Consider the following 19,682-nt stretch of genomic DNA (forward strand, 5'->3'; position numbering starts at 1 on the left):
CGGGCCTGCTCAACACCCCTCCCCTAGACCTGCTGGAACTGATGATGCTGCAGAACGCGCAGATGCACCAGCTGCTTCTGAGTGGCCAGGTGGCAGCGGTGCTCAACCAGGGGCTTGCCTGGTCCGGCCCGCAGGTGCGTGGGCTGGAGGTGGGGGAGTGGGGGTGGGCTACCAGGGCTGCCCACCAGCAGGGCCAGAGGTGGGCATCCATTTAGGGTTCCCCCCACCTTAAGAAAAAGGATCAGGCAATGGGGGAGCCAGAAGCCAGCCCTCATCTATCTGGCTAGGTCTGTTTGGCATCCGTTATGCGCCAGGCCCCTGTGTCAGCCTCCATGGAGTGGAGGTAGTGGGTCCCAAAATCCAGACCACTCAGGTCTTGTTTTCAAGGTTTCCCTGCAGTGAATTACCCATTGGACTGCAGACCCAGGAGGGCAGGCACCATTGTACCCTGGGCCTGCAGTGTGCCTGATACTCATTAGGGGTTCAATTGCTATTTGTTGAACAAGTGAATGAATAAATGAATGACTATGAATACAAGGCAACTTTGGCTGTGACTGGCACAAAGTGTGAGGGCCACCTGGTTGGGGCATGAGGAACATCTCCTTGGAGGAGCAAGTGGCCTTAGAACCAGCCCTTGAAAGCCAGGTAGGATTCTGATGTTTGGAGGAGGTGAGGGGTGTGTCCGCCATCTAGGTGGGCAGGGGCAGAATCAGGAGACAGAATGGAAGAAACCCTGTGTATACGTGGAGGGGGGTGGAGGGGGGAGGTGATAGGTGCATGGGAGGGCAGGAGCTCCAAGGCTGAGCCTTATTCAGCCAGCAGTGGGCAGCCTGAGAGGTCTGGAGGCGTGACAGCCGGGTGGTGGCAGGATGCCTGTCAGCTTGGAGGGAGCGGACAGAGATTCACAGAGGGGCCGGTCAGAGGAGTCGAGGCAGAGGGAGACCCTGCGGAGCTGCTGCCAACCCTTCACCCCCAGGCCCTCAGGGGGCCCTTGGGAGGAGCGCCCTACCTCAACAAGTGGGGCACAAGTGGGTCCAGGGACTGGGGCTTGAGACAGGCTGGGACCTGGGAACCTTTGCTGCGGTGCTGCAGTGCTTGCACCTGGACAAACGTCTCTTCGAGCCGCAGAATACAAAGGAAATGAGACTAAAAATAATGGCACGCGTGCGCAGGTGGGGCAATTATGAACAATAAGATACAAAAAGGCCACAAATCAGCTGCCCTTTCTGAGGTGCAAAAGTAGGGTACTGAGCATGATTCCTGCACACAGCACCGCCAAGAGGGTGGGCGGACCACCTAAGCCTCCCCTCCAGCCCAACCCACCCATCAGTCCCTCCCCTTTCCCCATTTAAGGAACCAGCCCACTCTCCTTGGGGAGCGAGCAGGGGCACCTGTTTCTTGTTCTCACTCCCTCCTGCAGCACGAGTCCTAGTGAATTCCCAGCCTGAATTCCTTGGCTGGCTTCTTATCAATTTCTATTGATTAAAAGAGTCCAAGAACCCTGTATCCGTAACCCTGTATCCTGAGGCCAGGGGCAGCTTGCTGGACTCCTGGCCCCAGCTCTGGAGTCATACCTGGATTCCTCCAGTCCCTGCTTGGCCTTATTAGCTGGGTGACCTTAGAAAAGTTACTTAACCTCCAAGCCTCAGTTTCTCCCATCCGCAAAATAAGGAATAAATGTCTCCAAAGAGCCTTGCTTGTGTGTAGTAAATGCCCAATAAACAGTAGCTATTTTGTGCTGGGTATCTGGAGAAATAATTTAGAGGAATGGAGGGGTGGCGGCAGCGAGAGCCTGATCCTGTATCATCTCCCCTCCCCTCTTGCACAATCCCCAGGTCTACCTGGAGGGTCAACAGGAGGTGGTGTATGAAGAGGAGGAGACGGAAGCCCAGGAGGAGGGGCCTTTGGTGTTCCACCACCACTACCTGCCCTGCCTGATGCCTGCTCTGGGCCCCCTGCTCTCCTGGCCGGCCCCTCTCCTTTCCCCTCCCCTACCTCAGCCCTGCTTGCAGCACTTGGCCAGGGTTCAGCACTACCCTTCTACCTCTGGGAAAAGGGGGGCGTAAGTGAGGCCGGGGGTCTGGGTGCTGCCTGGGCCCTGCTCTGGGGCTGGGCTGGAAGAGCTGGCCAGGGGCCAGGCTGGAGTGGGGAAACTTGTGGGTGAAATTCCAGAGGCTAGCCTGGGGCCTCTGACGGGGCTCTTTCTTTTCTCTCCCCGTCCCAGGAGAGCCGTGCCCCCGCCTCCACCCCCCAGCGCCACAGGGACTGTGGGTGTGGATGTACCCCCAGGTTCAGGTAGGGACCAGGTGGGTGGGCAGTGGGACCCGGCCTGGCAGTGGATCAGAAGGCCAGGAAGGCCATGCGCCCTGTGGGGCTGAGGGCCCCTACTGTCATGGCCGCAGACAACCGGCCTATCCCCTTCCGGTTTGCTCCTTGGGCTGCACTGAGGCAGGAGGGAGTCACGATGAGGGTGCTGTCTTCCCCCAGGCTACTATGATGCCGAGAGCCTACCGTGAGGACAGACATCAGCCCCAGGACCCATGCCAGCTTCATTGCAGAGCTGGAAATAGCCCTGGAGCCCCTGTGTGCCCCGCTAGTGCTTTTCTAACCCTGAACCTATGCCCGGTAGCCCTTCTTACCCCCTCAGCCCCAACTAGGCCCTCTCCCCGAGGTCAGTCAGTCCCCTCTCTACCCCACGGAGACCTTGAACCAGCCTGATCTCTGCTTCAGGGTGAGAGCCCCTTAGAGCAGTGTCCAGGCCCTGGCGGTCACATGAAAGCCCAACCCTGTCCCAGTGATTGCTGCCTGGGGTGGCAGAGGCCTGGGAACCAGAGCCCCCCCTCGACCTCCACTCCCCCACCCACCACCCTGGGATGGCCAGTGCTGCGGCGTCTCGGGTTGGCCCAATAACCGAGCAGGAGGTAAGAGGCGAGGACTGCTTTTGTTGTCCGTGGCTCTCTGCAGGCCCAGAGTGATGGGGGAGGCCTGGCTGAGGAGATCCTGAAGCTGAGCCCTTGGGGCCCCCATGCTTACCCCTGGAAGCTGGCTCTGTTGACAGAAAGGAAAGGTCAGAGCCATGCCCTGCTCTGACACGGAGGGCCTGCGGTCCCAGAGGGCCATGTGGGAACAGAGTGTCTCTCTGCCCCTCTGGGCCACGGTGCATCTCCCCACCCACCCTCAGTAGGAATGAGTTGCTCAGTGTCCGGTGAGGGTGGGGGTCTGGTGCCTGGGCTGGTCAGCATGGGGGTGCCCCAGGGCCTGGGCTCCCCGGGGCTCTGGAAGGCCCCCGTGAAGGAGAGGGTGAAGGGAGGCTGAGGGGACATTTGGAGACCAAAGTCCAGCTGGGCCTGGTGGCTCCCCTTCCTGACCATTCCCAGGAGACACTGAGGCACAGGGTTAAGTCCAGGTGTTTGTATTCAGACTAGGAAAGGGAGGGTCCCTGACGTCCTCTGCTGCTTGTCGTGGTCCTTCAGCCAGGGCTGAACCACAGCCCTAAGGAGCCACGCTGAGTCCCAGTGGCTGCTGTGCTGGTGGCCATGCCGCTCATGTAGGCTATGCCCGGTAGGCCCACCTCAGCCTCCTCCAAGCAGCTTGCACCCCGTAGGTACCTGTCCGCCTCTGGTGCCACTGCTGCCCAAAGACAAAGCACAGCAGGACAGATGTCACAAACAAGAAGAGTAGCACTGACACGACCGTGATGATGGCCACCACCTGGTTGTCTCGTGCGGGCTCTGGGGAGGGAGAGGGCAGTGGTCTTAGAAGTCCTCTGGCCCCAGGTGCCAGGGCCAGAGGGGGAGTAGAGGTCCATCCATCACCCACCCACCCCTCGTCATTCTGCAGTCACCCTGTGTTGCAGAGGTGAGTGGCAACTGGTATATCAACTAGAGGAAAGGGGGGCCGGGGTCCAGGCCACCAGCTGGGCCTCTGTGAGACCGTGAGGGCAGATGTCCCCCTGCCGCCAGCTCCTGGCACCAGCACATGGTCGCTGGACACCGCAGCCTGGACAGTGGTGTGGTCCAGGCCGAGCCCCTCCTTGGGCAGGGCTGAGGGAGCTTCTACCAAACTCTCAGAAGACAGAGAACATCTAGGTCATCTAGGGTCACAGAACAGCAGGGCTCCAGGGGATCTTAAGAGTCAGTCAGGCTACACTTGTCACTGCAGAGAGGGGCCAAGGCCAGAGAGAGGAGATAGACTTGGTTAAGGTCACCCAGCTTGTTAATGGCCAAGCAGCTAGCTGGGGTCCAAGCTGGCAACTTGGAGAGAGCTCCAGGGAACTCCTGGGATCAAGTTCCTGGGTGCCTCCCCCTGAGCTGGCAGAGAGTGGGGCAGAGGCGTTTTCCTCCCACGAGGGGCTGAAAGTGAACGCCCTCTCCTTCCCTCCTCCTCCGGGGGCTCCCCCTCACCATAGACGTTGAGCGCCTGGGGATCTGAGACGCTGTGAACGAGGTCCCCGCCGCGAGAGCGCAGGTCCATCTCGGCCCGGCAGGAGAAGTTGTGGCGGCCGTCTTCCCTGTGAGCCGTGGTGTTGTGGGTGACCATGGCCTCCTGGGGGGAAAGTGTTGTCCCCACAAAGGTCTGGCTGTATACGATCTCACTGCCATGGAGCAGGGTGACAGTGAGACCTTCGAGGGGTGCCACAGAGGGCACCCTGCACTGGATGGTGAACGATCTCCCTACAGCCACTAAAGTGGGCCATAACTTCAGCAGCACTTGCTTTGGGGGGTCTGAAGGAAAGAAGGAAGCGAGGTCTGGTCAGGATGGGGGTGCAGTTCCAGCAGGCTCCACCCAGCCAGGACCATTCCCGTCACCACGGTGTTCTCAGGAAGTGGGCTGGGGCCTGGCTGCTCTAAAGTGTAAGAAGAGGAAGGAGGAAGCAGATCAGGGTGAAGGATGTACTGGGTGGTTGTTTTCTGGACACGATTTCTGGAATGGACAAGAATGGAGGTAGCCTGGTGTCTACAAAGAAAAGTCCAGAATCTGTACAGTCAACTAGAAAGATATCAAAGTTTTGGATCTGTCTCCTTCCTCTCCAAAAATTAAATACAAATTTCAAAAATTAAATGGTTGGATAATTATGTTGAGAGAGACTTAGAAGGGAGTACTCATTGGAACTGGACCATGAGTTGTGAAATTCTTCACTTCAGAGGTGGAGGCCGGAGTCAGACCTGCCTTGCTTCTTCAGGATCGGGTTCTGAGCTACCTCTAGCCCTTAGCTATTAAACTCGGTGGTACCCTGGGTTCCTTTTTGAACTAGAATGCCTTGCCCCCATTACCCCAGGATAATATGTTAGATTTAGGACATCTTTCTATTCATCTGATCCACTGATGACAGTTTCGAGTGATACCCTTGGTGCCAAGCTGTTGAGAGAATCCCAGTCTATCCAAGGTCTCCATGGCCTCTGGGCAGGTATGTGTGTGATGGTCACACGCTTGCCAAGGGCCCTCAGGGGGAGATAAAACCACGCCTCAGCCTTCTCTCCCGGGAGGCCGGTGGGCTACTGCAGAGTGTACCAGCCCTCCTGATGGGGCCCCCACTGCTTGTCATGGGGTGCAGGGTGTTCTGGTGATGGGGTGCTACCAAGCTAGGAGGAGGCTGTAGCACGGCATGGGAAACAACTTTTAGATTTGTCTAAACCTTGCTTGGATCGCCCTCCTCGGAGCAAACCTCAAAACCAGGGTTGCCAACAGGCTCAAGGAGGCCAGGGGAGGGTATGGGAAGACTCTGAGCCCATGGACTGGGTCCAGGAGCCCCGGGAAGTGGGGGCCATAACAAGAGCACCCAGCAGCAGTAACAGAGCAGCTCTGCGTGCATTCGGTAGACACAGGCTCTGGCCTAGGGGAGCAGGGCCCCGCGGTGCCGCACTCACAGAACACACTGATGTTCAGACTCTTGGACTCCTGCTTCCCGGAGCAGGTGAAATGGCAAATGACATCTGTGTCCTGGGAGATGTTGAAGACCTCATACAGCTTCCACTGAGCCTGTTCCTCCAGGAGAGTCTTGTGTAGGGTGGTCTCCAGACCACTGGTGTTGGGCTGCATACAGGTGGTACTACAGTTAATCACCTGAGACTCCCCGGACTCCACCATCAGCTGCTCTGGCCACATGCGTACCTCGAACGCCTCCTCGCCAGACCCTGGAAGACCAGAAACACTAGGCAGCAGAAGTCCCTGCTGCCCTGCCCAGTGGAGCTGCCCACGGCGGGCAATCTGATAAGGGGTAGATGTCCCCTCTGCTCCTCTCCCCTTGTCCAGACCTTATCGCCTTGGGTCTAGACCAAAGAGACTGTGACCCCCCTGCAGCTGTCTCCCTGCCTCTGGTTCCTCCAGCTCGTCGCCTCCAGATTAGTCTTTCTCATGCACGTCTTCTATCTCCATGGAGAGGGATCTTATTCGACCTACAAGGCCCAGCCCAAATGTCCCCTCCTTCACAAAGGCCTCTCTGAAATGGAGGTGGACTGTGTCCTCTGAGCCCCCGTGGCCATGGGTTCGACTCTTCCCTCCCTCCCTTCCTCTCTTCTGCAAATCCTTTTTGAACACCGGCTGTGTGCCAGGCACTGTTCTAGGCTCTGGGGATCCAGCAGGGACCAAAGCAGACCAAACCCTGCCCTTGCGGCGCTCACATTGCAGCGAAGGAGACAGACAATAATAAACAAGTGAACTAGCCAGCTTGTCAGTTGGTGGTAAATGCCTAGGAAAGGAAATAGGGAGTGGGGTGGGTTTGCCGTGTTAAATAGTGTAGTCAAGCACAGGCCTCACGGAAACACCGACATTTGAGCAAAGAATGAAGGAGGTCGGGGCGGGGGTGGGGGAGCCCAGCAGGCAGGTATCTGCGGGGGGAGGGAACCGCCAGCGCAGAGACCCTGGGTGGGGAGGAGACCAGATGGCTGGAGCTCAGCGAGGAGGAAGGAGGGGGAGGCGAGGTCAGGAAGGTAATGGGACCACCTTGCAAATGACTCATATTCATGCTGACTCTCCCTTGGACATTTTGGAGCTTCTAGAAGGCAAGGCCCAGATTTCGCATATTTCCCTTTGTGCTCAGCACAATACCCTGTGTGTGGCGCAGAGCCAAGAAGGGTTTCAGGCACGAAGTATTTCAGGCCTTCGGTGCTCACCTCCCACTCGGTGAAGACCAGAAGGTCCTTGATCCCAGCCAGCTGGGCCTGTCCTGTGTCCCGTGCTCCTGCCACACCCATGGACCCCCACTTAGCCCTCAGCTAGTGGCATATAATGAAGGGGCAAAAGAGGGGCTTTGCAGGGAGAGAGAGCTGGATTTGAAACCTGAGTTTGCCAGGTACCAGCTGTGTGGCCTTGGGCAAAGTGCTTTCTCTCTCTGAGCCCCAGTTTCTCCATCTGTCAAATGGGCTAGTAATCCCTTTCCTGCAGGGTTGTCGTGAAAGCACCTGGCAGGTTGTCCAAAACAGAGTGTGCAGCACACGGAGGCATTTTCCTTCACGGTCCCCTGGACCTCCTGGGAGGGGCTTCGTTTTCGCTTTCATGGTCGCCACAAGGCGATGCCCTCTGCTGCCCTCTGCTGACCCCTGGGCCACCTCTGAAGACTAGCTGGGGCGTACCCTCACCTGCCCTTGAACCCCAGCCTCCCTTCACCTCTCCATTTAGTCTCCACAGCCTGCCACATCCACACACCATGAAGTTATGGGGTCTGGTTCCCAAAAGGCCAGGACCCCTACCCACTGCCTGGGGTCATGGGGAAGCCAGGCTGGCACAGCATCCTGTACCCATGGCGGACGGCCTCTGTGTTCAAAGCCTCAGCAACTTCAGGACCAGGACCCCCTTTCCTGCCTGAAGGGTAGGGAGTCCTGGCTGGCATGCACCCCGTCAGGAACCCCAGGCTCACCTGTGCAGCAGAGCAGGGCGAGAAAGGCCAAGAGCAGTCCCCAGCCACCAAAAGGGGACATCTCGAGTGGCGTCCGCGGGCTCACAGGGAACAGCCGAGAACCGCCTGGAGAGAGATGGAGGGCGCAGGTCAGGGAGTGGTGGCCTGGAGCCGCAGCCGGAACCCCCAGCCTTCTGTGAGCTGGTGACCACATTTCCTCTCGTTATCTGAGTGGTCTCGGGGAGGCCACGTGGAAGGCCGGCTCCCAGGGTCCCAGGTCTATAAGAAGCCAGGCAGAGGAAGCTGGGAAGCAGCTGATAAGCCAGGCAGATGGGGGGGGGGGGGGGCCGGGGGCACACGTGTGTGTGAGTGATGTGTGTGCACACGGGATTCCCGTGCACTGTGTGTACACACAGGACAGCACTGCCTACAAGCCTCAGACCTGGGGAGCCCCAAATCCCACAGGACACACTGTGGGAGTCCCCTCTGGGTAGGGATTTTCCAAGTTGGAAATAGGGTTTAGGAGGCAATAGCTGGATGTTTACCTCCTTCCTCTGCCCCCTCCCCTCCCCTGCTCTTAGATTTCTGGTGATACACACCGTCCCTGGGCACTTTCTTCTCTTTTTTTTCTCAGCTAAACGTGATTTCAGATTACTAAGAGAAGAAGGAAGGAAAAGGAAACTAGCATTTAATTGACACCTATTCTTTTCTAGGGACTAAGTTAAGGTTTTAATACATTATCTCATTTAATTATCACACCAACTGTGTGTTGGAATTTATCCATTTCTTCTAGGTTGTCCATTGTATTGGTTTATAATTGTTCACAGTAATCTTTTATGACAACTCTCAGAATGGGAGAAAATATTTGCAAATGAAACAACAGACAAAGGATTAATCTCCAAAATATACAAACAGCTCATGGAGCTCAATATCAAAAGCACAGACAATCCAGTTAAAAAATGGGCAGAAGACCTAAATAGACATTTCACTAAGGAAGACATACAGATGGCCAAGAGGCACATGAAAAGATGCTCTACATGACTAATTATTAGAGCAATGCAAATCAAAACTACAATGAGGTATCACCTCACGCCGGTCAGAATGGCCATTATCAAAAAAGCTAGAAACAATAAATACTGGAAAGGGTGGGGTGAAAAGGGGACCCTCCTACACTGTTGGTGGGAATGTAAATTGATACAACCACTATGGAAAACAGTATGGAGGTTCCTTAAAAAACTTAAAATAGAACTACCATATGACCCAGCAATCCCACTGCTGGGTATATACCCTGAGAAAACCATAATTCAGAAAGAGACAGGCACCACAGTGATCATTGCAGCACTATTTACAATAGCCAGGACGTGGAATCAACCTAGATATCCATCAACAGATGAATGGATAAAGAAGATGTGGTACATATATACAATGGAATATTACTCAGCCATAAAAAGAAACGAAATTGAGTTATTTGTAGTGAGGTGGATGGACCTAGAGTCTGTCATACAGAGTGAAGTAAGTCAGAAGGAGAAAAACAAATAGCCTATGGTAACGCATACATATGGAATCTAAAAAAATGGTACTGATGAACCTAGTTGCAGGGCAGGAATAAAGAGGTAGACATAGAGAATGGACTTGATGACATGGGGTGGGAGGGTGAAGCTGGGGTGAAGTGAGAGTAGCATCGACATATATACGCTACCGAATATAAAATAGTTGGATGCTGGGAAGCAGCAGCATAGCACAAGGAGATCAGCTTGGTGCTCTGCGACCACCTGGAGGGGTGGGATAGGGAGGATGGGAGGGAGGCTCAAGAGGAAGGGGACATGTGTATGTATATGGCTGATTCACTTCGTTGTGCAACAGAAACTAACACGGTATTGTGAAGCAATTATACTCCAATAAAGATCTATTTAAAACATTTAAAAATTCAAAAATAAAATAAAAAACAAAACAAATAAAACCAAACAAAAAACAGGCTCATAGATACAGAGAACAAATGGGTGGTTACCAGAGAGAAAGGGGTGGAGAGGGGTACAAAATAGGTGAATGGGATTAAGAGGTACAAAACTCCAGCTATAAAATGAGCCACAGGGATATAACACACAGTATAAGGAATATGGCCAATAATATTGTAATAACTCCATATGAGGACAGATGATTAACAGACTTACCGTGGTGATTATTTCATAATGTATGCAAATGCCAAACCACTACGTAGAACACCTGAAGCTTACATAATATTGTACATTATACTTCAATTTAAAAAATTAAAATAATGTTATCTTATAATTCAAAAAAGAAGACTATACAAACTCATAGAAACAGGGCTTCCCTGGTGGCGCAGTGGTTGAGAGTCCGCCTGCCAATGCAGGGGACACGGGTTTGTGCCCCGGTCCGGGAAGATCCCACATACCGCGGAGCGGCTGGGCCCGTGAGCCATGGCCGCTGAGCCTGGGCGTCCGGAGCCTGTGCTCCGCAACAGGAGAGGCCCCCGTACCACAAAAAAAAAAAAAAAAAAAAAAATTCATAGAAACAAAGTAAAACAGTGGTTGTCAGGGCCTGGGGGCAGGAGGAAATGGTGAGTTGTTTGTTTAATGGGTATAGAGTTTCAGTTTTGCAAGATAAAAAGTTTTCGAGATTTGTTGCAAAACAGTGTAAATGTAACACAACCAACTTTAAAACAGTACATTTAAAACCAGTTAAATGGTGAATTTTGTTATGTGTATTTTACCATAATTGAAAATTTTATTAATACAACATTATAAATCAATATACTTCAATAAAGTTAAAAATTAAAAAGACTATAAATCATTTATGTCAAGAAATATGAAACAAAGTGGACCAAATCTTAGAAAAAATAGAACTTACCTAACTTGATTTAAGAAGAAATAAAAAGTCTGAATGGTTCTACAACTATTAAAGAAATTAAATCCATGCCACAGCTAGAGAGAAGCCCGCACACCACAAAGGAGAGCCCGCGAGCCACAACGAAAGATCCCACGTGCCGCAACACATGCCGCAACACATGCCGCAACTAAGACCCGATGCAGCCAAATAAATTATTTTTTAAAAAAAGATGAAATCTTGCCATTTGTGACAACGTGGATGGACCTTGAGGGCATTATGCTAAGTGAAATAAGTCAGATGGAAAAAGACAAATACCATAGGATTTCATTCATATGTAGAATATTAAAAACAAACTAAAAAAAAATTAAATCCATAATTTGAAATCTTCCCACAAAGGAAATACCAAGTCTAGATAGTGTTCCAGAAGTTTAAGTAGAGATAATTCTAATTTTATAAAAACTCTTTCTGAGAATGCAAATCGCAGGAACACACTCTAACTCTATGAGGCCAGTGTAACCTTAATACCAAAATGAGACAAGAATAGGATGAGAAAGGAAAATTAGAAGCCAGTCTCACTCGTGAATATAAATGCAACAGTAAGAAAAATACAAACAAACCAAATCTAGCAGTATAATAAAAATACTAGACATCATATCGGGCTTATCTCAGCTATGCAAAGGTGGTCTAACAACAGAAGAGAAATCTACATGTCATTTATTATTGTTGGTAATAGTAAACTTTGGTGCTCTATGTCACATTACTTCTGCCCTCCTCTGACATCCACTGTATTTACAGCACATAATTTCCTGCACGCTTAGACTCACCTTATGCTCCAGTGTCTCACCTCAAGCTTATATCATGTTGCTTTTTGCGTTTTGCCGCAGGGTCTTCTTCAATGGCTTTAGGAGTCACTTATCTGCCTGCTAGTGTTTCCCAGAAGCATAGGAGAGTTAAGTTCTCTAAGATGAAACCCTTTCATCCCTAAGATGGAACAGGAGCTGGTGGATACATGCTCCAGTCTCCTTCTTTTGGGGAAGGCAATTCTGGGCAGCATCCTGTAGACTTACCAGAGGTCCCCACAGACTTGAACTTCCTTTGCCTACAGCTGCAACTGCAATTATGCATCGTTAATTGGCTTTTTCTCCTTCCCTGTTTCAGTCTCTTTGCTCCTTCGCTCCCTGCTTCCTGGCATCACCTCTCAAATAATCTACCCGAACTGAAGTCCTTGTTCCAGGCTCTATTTTTGAAGGAGCCCAAACTAAAAACTTACATTAATAGATTTAAGAAGAAAAAAAACTATGATCATCTTAATAGATCTAGAAAAAAAAATGATGATATTCAACATCTTTCATGATAAAAGCTCTTAGCAAACTAGAAGGAAACTTCCTGGATGGCCTGGGCCCACGTGGCCCATGGCAGGGAGGCAGCCCCATACCTCTAAGTTGGTTGTGTGGTTGACAGAGCAGGGGAGGGAAGAGAAAGGACAAAAACAGGAAACAACCGCGAAAACAATAGGCTGACAATGGACCGAGAGAGACGCAGACGTGAGCTCTGCAGAGCAGGGAGCGTCTGGCCGCAGGGAACTCTGTGCGTCTCCAGCTCCTGGGCTTGAGGGAGGCTGGGGAGGGGTGGGGAGGCCCAGGGAGGGGAAAGGACAAGAACTCAAGTCTTGATTGACAGTCCATCCCAAGCCCTTTCCACTCTGCCACGAGGGAAACGAGGAGGAGCAAGGAATGTGAACTTACCTGTCATCTGCTAAAGGGCGTGGCTGCGATGGGGAAGGAGGGTGGCCAGGGGTCCAGCTTCCAGATGCCGCTTGTGGCAGGGCTGCCACCCGTTCAGCAAGTAAAATCAGGCTTTGGCCCAAACCCCCTCTCAGGAGTCACGTGCTTCCTGTCCCAGCTGTGACTCCAGACTAATCTCACTTTCAGTCCATTACCTCTTGTTTTAAACTCTGTTAGAATATACACCCTGTAAAATTGACCATTTTAACCATCTTTAGTGTCCAGCTCTGTGGCATTAAGTCCACTCACACTGCTGTGCAGCTATCAGCACCACCACCCCTCTCCAGAACCGCAGTCCCTCACCATTATCCCAAACTGAAACCCCTCTCTTTTCAGCACTGACTCCCCCTCCCCCCAGCCCCTGGCAGCCACTGTTCTACTTTCTGTTTCTCAGCTGGACTGCTCTAGGGACCTCACATGAGTAGAATCACACGGTAGGTACTTGTCTTTTTGTGACTGGCTTATTTCACTGGGCATGATGTCCTCAAGGCTCATCCATGTCATAGCATGTGTTAGAATTTCCTTCCTGGGGGCTTCCCTGGTGGCACAGTGGTTAAGAATCTGCCTGCCAGTTCAGGGGACATGGGTTCGAGCCCTGGTCCGGGAAGATCCCACATGCCGCGGAGCAACTAAGCCCATGCGACACAACTACTGAGCTTGCGCTCTAGAGCCCACGAGCCACAACTAATGACGCCTGTGTGCCTAGAGCCCGTGCTCCGCAACAAGAGAAGTCACCGCAAGGAGAAGCCCGCACACTGCAACGAAGAGTAGGCCCCTGTCCCGCTCATGGCAACTAGAGAAAGCCTGCGCGCAGCAACGAAGACCCAACGCAGCGAAAAATAAATAAATAAATTTATGAAAAAAAAAATTTCCTTCCTTTTTCAGGCTGAATAACACCACCTTGTACGAATACACCCCATTTTGTTTATCCACTTATCAGTCAATAGACACGTGGATGCTTCCTCCTTTTGGCTCTTGTGAATAATTCTGCTGTGATCATGGGTGTACAAACATGTCTTTGAGTCCCTGCCTTGAGGCAACTCAAACTTTTTGAGGCAAATACCCAGAATTGGAATTGCTGGACCATATGGTAGTTCTACATTTAATTTTTTCTTTTGGCTTGCAGGATCTTAGTTCCCCGGCCAGGGATTGAACCTGGGCCACGGCAGTGAAAGTGCCAAGTCCTAACCACTGGACCACCAGGGAAGTCCCTCTCCAGTCTCTCTTCTGATGTGTGGTTTCTGCACTCCTGGGAGCCTTTGATGAATGAGACAGTTCCAGGATGAGTCGCTCTCTGAACCCCTGCAGGAGGTTTCTCAACATCACAGAGCTGGGTCTTCCTTGTATTTGACGTGCCCTGCCACCAAAAACATCTTCTTAACAACTACGAACTATCGTGTTCTCAGATCTTTTCACATCGGCCACCTCGCCTCGCAATTTAAAAAACCTACCCTGGCAGAGTAGCTTTGTACCAATAGGCAAAAAGTATCAAAGCTGGGAGCAGAGGTGGGTGCTGGGCTCACCCACAAGCAGAGGTTTTGCTCCCACAGCTGTGTCCCTCATAACTACCACTGAAACTCCCGGCTCAGCAAAAACACAAATTAGATCATGTCAGGGACCAACAGGACAGTCAAGGCCACGAATGCTGAAGGTCTGCTGGCTTTGAAGCGATCGCTCTTGGTATGTTTGTGCCTTGACTTCTTCATAGAAGTTCTTTTGAAATATTCCCGTCATACTGCTGGTCAAACAAAGCCAATGTAGAACGTGGGGTGGGGACGTCACAGCAAGGCTTTGAGGGGTCCTTGTGACTTTACAGTTTTGATAGCATCTGTCATAGACACAAATTAGGGTGCGTGTCTCATTCATCTTTTCCCCAGCAGTTATGTCTGCACTTATCTTTTTTTAAGGGGAAGACCTCCTTTCTCTATTTTGGACAGGTTTTCTGGGGCACTTCTGTCTTCCTACTTCATCCCACCTTCCTGTTCAAATGATTTCCAAGGTTGGCATAATGGTACCCAACCTTCAGGTCTTCCCTTGATTTTTTTTTTTTTTTTTTTTTTTTTTTTTTTTACTCGATGTATAGCTGCTTTACTATGTTGTGTTAGTTTCTGTTGTGCAGCAAAGTCATTCAGTTATACATATGTATACATTCTTGTTTTTTATATTCTTTTCCATTATGGTTTGGGGCATTCATTAGTCAATCATTCAGCAAATATTCACCAGTGTCTATGAGGGCCAGCCACTGCTCTGGGGATTCATCAGGGAATAGGACCCAGTCCCTGGCCTCATGGAGCTTTCATTCTGATCTGGATGACAGAACATACAATATACCAAATAAAGAAATGATATGCTATTACCACATGTAGAGACACACTGTTATTAAGGAAGATACCACTGGGTGAGGGCATGGAGAATTATTGGAGTAGAGTTGATTTATAATGTTGTGTTAGTTTCAGGTATACAGAAAAGTGATTCAGTAATACAGACACATATACCTATTCTTTTTCAGATTCTTTTCCCATATAGGTTATTACAGAATATTGAGGACAGTTCCCTGTGCTCTACAGTAGGTCCACTACTATATTTTAAATATAGTAGTGTGTATATGTTAATATGGACAGCCAGGTGAAGTGAATACTTGGTGTCATGGACATTCTCTTACCCGGTGGAAGACAAAATTGTTGACTCAGAAACAAATGTGAATGTACACACACCCTTATATTACAAATATACAAATGTATATTTTAATACACCTACACATATATATAAAATACTTGTTGCTGGATTTTTTTTAAAATGTGCCTGCACATTGAACTTTAAGACTTTACTTCAATAGTGGAAGATAGTTTTATCCTTCAACAACACTCACTCGTGTTCTCATTCTCACTCTCTCTCTGTCCTTCTCTGGTATCTAAGCCTAAGTAAAGTTTAATTGTGAGAAATTTCCCTGATAATTTCTGATTTATCAAAGTTCATCCAAAATATAATTCCTACACATTAATAGTGTAAAGATTCTTGCCTTTAGCCTGAATTAGATAAGTCATTTATAATATACCAAAGGAAATATGTTTCCTTGGAGAATTTGAAAAGGCCATGGTAAAATTTGGAGAGTGATATATGAAATTTTCATCATACTATTTATATTTCCTTTTCTCTAAAATGTCTTTTCTAGAAATACTGTATCTATTTCAGTTACATCATAAAACTCCTAACACCCATTGCTGAACTAAGTCAAAGCCAGTGACCATATGGTTAAATTATTCTCCACGGAATACTGCTTCTTAAAATTCTTTTTTACTTCAGCTGCCACAGTCCCCAGCCAATCCTGATGCATAAAGAATGTCTGACACATTAGCATATTTTATAATTGAGCTGAGAAATGATGTTACTATTAATTTATTTTTGAAATATTATCTTGCTTTTAAAGAAAGTATAATGCATAAATGTCAGAAATATTTATGACAACACATTTTTATATCAGGTGTGCCCTTGAAATTCCCAGCTACATTAAGATGAAGATTACTGTGCCTTTGAAGAAAGTTCTTACTTTATCAAGGGGAACTGTGGTTTGAATCATGCTATAGAACAGTCCAATATGAGTAAATAAATAATGACACAGACTCAAAATAATTAACTACTATTATAATAGTAAGAATGTTTCAGAGGAATTCTTCAATAGTGAAGTTTATACTAATATTGATTTTCTATGAAACTGTATTACACTTCTATTTTATAGAATGATGCTTAGCATTTAGTTATGCATTGTAACTTTTGTGCTCTAGTAATTTCACATAAATCTTGTTTTCCTCCAAAATTTCAAATTATTCATGGTAAGAAATTAAGCTACTGTCTACCCATCCTTAAAGCATCTGTGTTTATTCAATGCTTAAACATAACGTTGCGGAGCACAGGCTCCGGACGCGCAGGCTCAGCGGCCATGGCTCACGGGCCCAACCTCTCCGCGGCATGTGGGATCTTCCCGGACTGGGGCACGAACCCGCGTCCCCTGCATCGGCAGGCGGACTCTCAACCACTGCGCCACCAGGGAAGCCCTGACAACAGCATTTTAATTCTTAGTTGTTGAAAGCCAAACTTGCAGAGCAATGAGGAAAATATGAATACAAATGTGTATGTAGTTCACCGCAGATTGCTGTGCCTGACGCACTGCTCCTTCACAATTCAGACTTTGGTTTTTCTTTAATAAAGAAATGAATACATTTTATTAGAACTTGTTATAAATATTTTTTATTCTCAGAGCTGAAATGCTAAGCCATTATTTAAATTTTATATCCATTTTTTAATTAGTTATCTATTCTATACATATTAGTGTATATATGTCAATCCCAATCTCAGACTTTGTTTTGTCAGAGATAGCATCTCGCAGCACTTGGGCACTCCTCGGTCCAGGGGAGTAAAGAGGGAACCGCCCGGAAAGAGATTGTGGGTGCTTGAGGCCACGTGGCAGGAGCCCCGACAGAGCCCCCCAGCAGCTCACTTGGCATCAGGTCCCATAACCACTAATCAGAGCTGGGTCTGTAATAACCTGGAGCAGGGGGTTGGGGGGAGGCCCTCGAGACCTCCCTCCTGGCTAAGCACATCCTGCCTTTGGAGATGGGGGCACAAAGAGCAAAAGAGCCGAGGAAGTGGGCTTGAGCCTGGACTCCCACTGGATCTCACTGACCAGTCCCCTGTCCAAGGGCTCTAGACCCAGTAGTCACCATCACTATTCCTGACTCTTCTAAAATACAGGGCACCCAGTTAAATTAAAAATGTCAGATAAATAATTTTTAGTACGTCTCAAATATTGTGCATTGCAAGAGTTAACATACTGCGTGTGTATAGACGTACATATGTATACGTATGTATGTGTATATGTTGGTTTTTTTTTTTTTTTTTTTTTTTTTTTGGTTTTTTTTTTTTTTTTTTTCTTGCGTTATGCGGGCCTCTCACTGTTGTGGCCTCTCCCATTTGCGGAGCACAGGCTCCGGACGCGCAGGCTCAGTGGCCATGGCTCACGGGCCCAGCCGCTCCGCGGCATGTGGGATCTTCCCGGACCGGGGCACGAAGCCGTGTCCCCTGTATCGGCAGGCAGACTCTCAAGCACTGCGCCACCAGGGAAGCCCTATATGTTGGTTTTTTAAGCTCTCCGGGCAATTCCAATGTGCACAGTGCTGAGAACCAGCAGTTAGTGTGGAAGAGCAGACAGCTGGGTGAGAACTCACAGGAACCTGGGGGCCGGCACGGAGGTGTGGACCGCTTTGGTGTTGGGGATGACAGGGGTTAGAGGGCAGAGGGCACAGAGGGCACATGAGGGGCAGTAGACACCCGCAAACCCCTGACACTCAGCGTGCGGGAGGGAAACACTGGGTGGGGAGGGTCCATCTTCAGAAGGGAGGGTGTTGTCTTTCATGTTACAAACAGTGTTATACTCCCCCTGGACGCCGAAGCCTGATTGAAGCCGGGCTGTGAAGCCCCTGTAGCTCTTTCCACTAGGGCAGGGTTCCCATTCTTGACAGCAGAGCAGAACCACCTATGCAGCTTTTCGCAGTGCAGCTTCTGGGTCCACCCCAGAACCGTCCAACTGTAACCCCGTGTGCCCGCTTTAAAAGCTATACAGGAGGGAGGGAGACGGAAGAGGGAAGAGATATGGGAACATATGTATAACTGATTCACTTTGTTATAAAGCAGAAACTAACACACCATTGTAAAGCAATTATACCCCAATAAAGATGTTAAAAATAAATAAATAAATAAATAAATAAATAAATAAATAAATAAATAAATAAGAGGGGGGAAAAAGAAGCTATACAGGGACTTCCCTGGTGGTCCAGTGGTTAAGACGCTGCGCTTCCAATGCAGGGAGCGTGGGTTCGATCCCTGGTTGGGAAACTGAGATCCCACATGCTGTGTGGTATAGCAAAAGCAAAAAAAAAAAAAAAAAAGCTACAGACAGTTCTGCTGCATCATTTGGGCCAGTACCCCCTCCTCAACTCCCCTCTCCTCTACCCATTTTGTGGCTTCTGAGCAAATCACTTTTCACGCCTGTTTATATCCTTCCCTTCTCTGCTAAGTTTCTGGTGCCTTCCCCTTTGAACCACCAAGAACAGGTACAATAAATGTTAATTAGACTTAAGCTAGTGGCTTGGTTTTATGAGAGACATGTTTCACAGCAAATGCTCTCAAACTTTAGCTTAATCAGCATCACTGGAGGGCCCCAGCCCCAGAGCTTTTCTTCGGGGTGAGGCTTGAGAATTTGCATTCCTGACAAGTTCCCAGGTGATGCTGCTGGCTCTGGTCCTGGGACCACACTGTTTTTGTAAGAATGAAAAGGTGTTCTCAATTTAAATAAAGTCAAGTTAATCACAACTACAAGTAGAAACTAGAGATTTGGAGTAGAAATGCTGGCCAGGGCCACGGAAGGCCAGTGCTTCCTAGAGCAGGCTGTAGGCTCACTGGCCTGTAGACTGAATGACGGAGATTGCGGGGTCAGTCTAGCAGAGTGGAGTTACAAGGAACTGTGCATGAATCTCTGCTCAGCCCATGCTGGTGTGTGACCTTGGGCAAGTTGCTTAACTTCTCTGAGCTTCAGTTTGCTCATCTGTAAAATGGGGTCGTGCTTCTTATGTATGCATACTATGCATGGTAATTGAGTAGGCATTCAGCAGCAAGAGATTCAAGTCCAGGCCATTGGGATCTCACAACCAAGCTCTAAGGCCCTCTCGCCCACCCCACAGCCCCCTTCAAAGGCTTTTATAATGATTTACAAAACATTGGGTCAGAACCTGGCACACGGTGAGCACTCAACCAAGATTGTGGTGGTTGTTATAGCTGGTGCCTGGACACGTACTTTTCCCTGTCCTTATAGGCTATGCTCAAGGACAGCCTAGTACGTGGCTTGACTACTGCATGGGTCTACAGAGTGTCAGATCCCAAGATCACTGCCATACAGGGAGGGGCCCGACATATGATGTTATGTTATACGGGTTACTTTTAGTCCTCGAGTGAGAAAAGTTTGTGAATATGTATTACTTAGAAACCTACTGGCTCATGAAGGACTTGAGTTGTTTATAAAGCCAGGCCCTCTGGTCTTCTTTTTGGAGCCCAGCCCCCTCTCATGGGGAGCCACTCTGCAGAGTGGAAAGGAGGAGCCAGTAGCCGTGGCAGGCGACCTGCTGGACTAAGATGCCGGGGGGCCAGGGGGAACAGGGACTGCACAT

General features: G+C 49.5%; 2 protein-coding genes and 1 non-coding gene across 3 annotated transcripts in view; 1 reads left to right on the forward strand and 2 right to left on the reverse strand.

The window, feature by feature from the left end:
* The window catches only part of PRR29 (proline rich 29), a 4,252-nt gene extending 1,162 nt beyond the window's left edge, over positions 1 to 3,090 (forward strand). The window contains exons 3-8 of the mRNA XM_007456804.1: positions 28 to 134; positions 1,836 to 2,062; positions 2,225 to 2,295; positions 2,488 to 2,512; positions 2,677 to 2,731; positions 2,965 to 3,090. Coding sequence (XP_007456866.1) covers positions 28 to 134; positions 1,836 to 2,062; positions 2,225 to 2,295; positions 2,488 to 2,512; positions 2,677 to 2,731; positions 2,965 to 3,090 — 611 coding nt within the window. The remainder of the gene's footprint in view (positions 1 to 27; positions 135 to 1,835; positions 2,063 to 2,224; positions 2,296 to 2,487; positions 2,513 to 2,676; positions 2,732 to 2,964) is intronic.
* Positions 3,091 to 3,552: 462 nt separating this feature from the next.
* On the reverse strand, positions 3,553 to 7,949 carry ICAM2 (intercellular adhesion molecule 2). Its single transcript, XM_007456773.1, has 4 exons — positions 7,856 to 7,949; positions 5,868 to 6,134; positions 4,404 to 4,724; positions 3,553 to 3,731 (listed from the first exon to the last, which is right to left on the reverse strand). The coding sequence occupies exons 1-4, from the start codon at positions 7,914 to 7,916 to the stop codon at positions 3,553 to 3,555; spliced, it is 828 nt and encodes a 275-aa protein (XP_007456835.1). The 5' UTR covers positions 7,917 to 7,949.
* A 5,650-nt stretch (positions 7,950 to 13,599) lies between these two features.
* TRNAE-UUC (transfer RNA glutamic acid (anticodon UUC)) lies at positions 13,600 to 13,671 on the reverse strand. The gene has a single exon. It is a non-coding gene; the product is annotated as a tRNA-Glu (tRNA).
* Between the last annotated feature and the right edge of the window lie 6,011 nt (positions 13,672 to 19,682).

This window comes from Lipotes vexillifer, unplaced genomic scaffold (assembly GCF_000442215.2).
Source record: "Lipotes vexillifer unplaced genomic scaffold, Lipotes_vexillifer_v1.1 scaffold299, whole genome shotgun sequence".
NCBI classification, from domain to species: domain Eukaryota; kingdom Metazoa; phylum Chordata; class Mammalia; order Artiodactyla; family Lipotidae; genus Lipotes; species Lipotes vexillifer.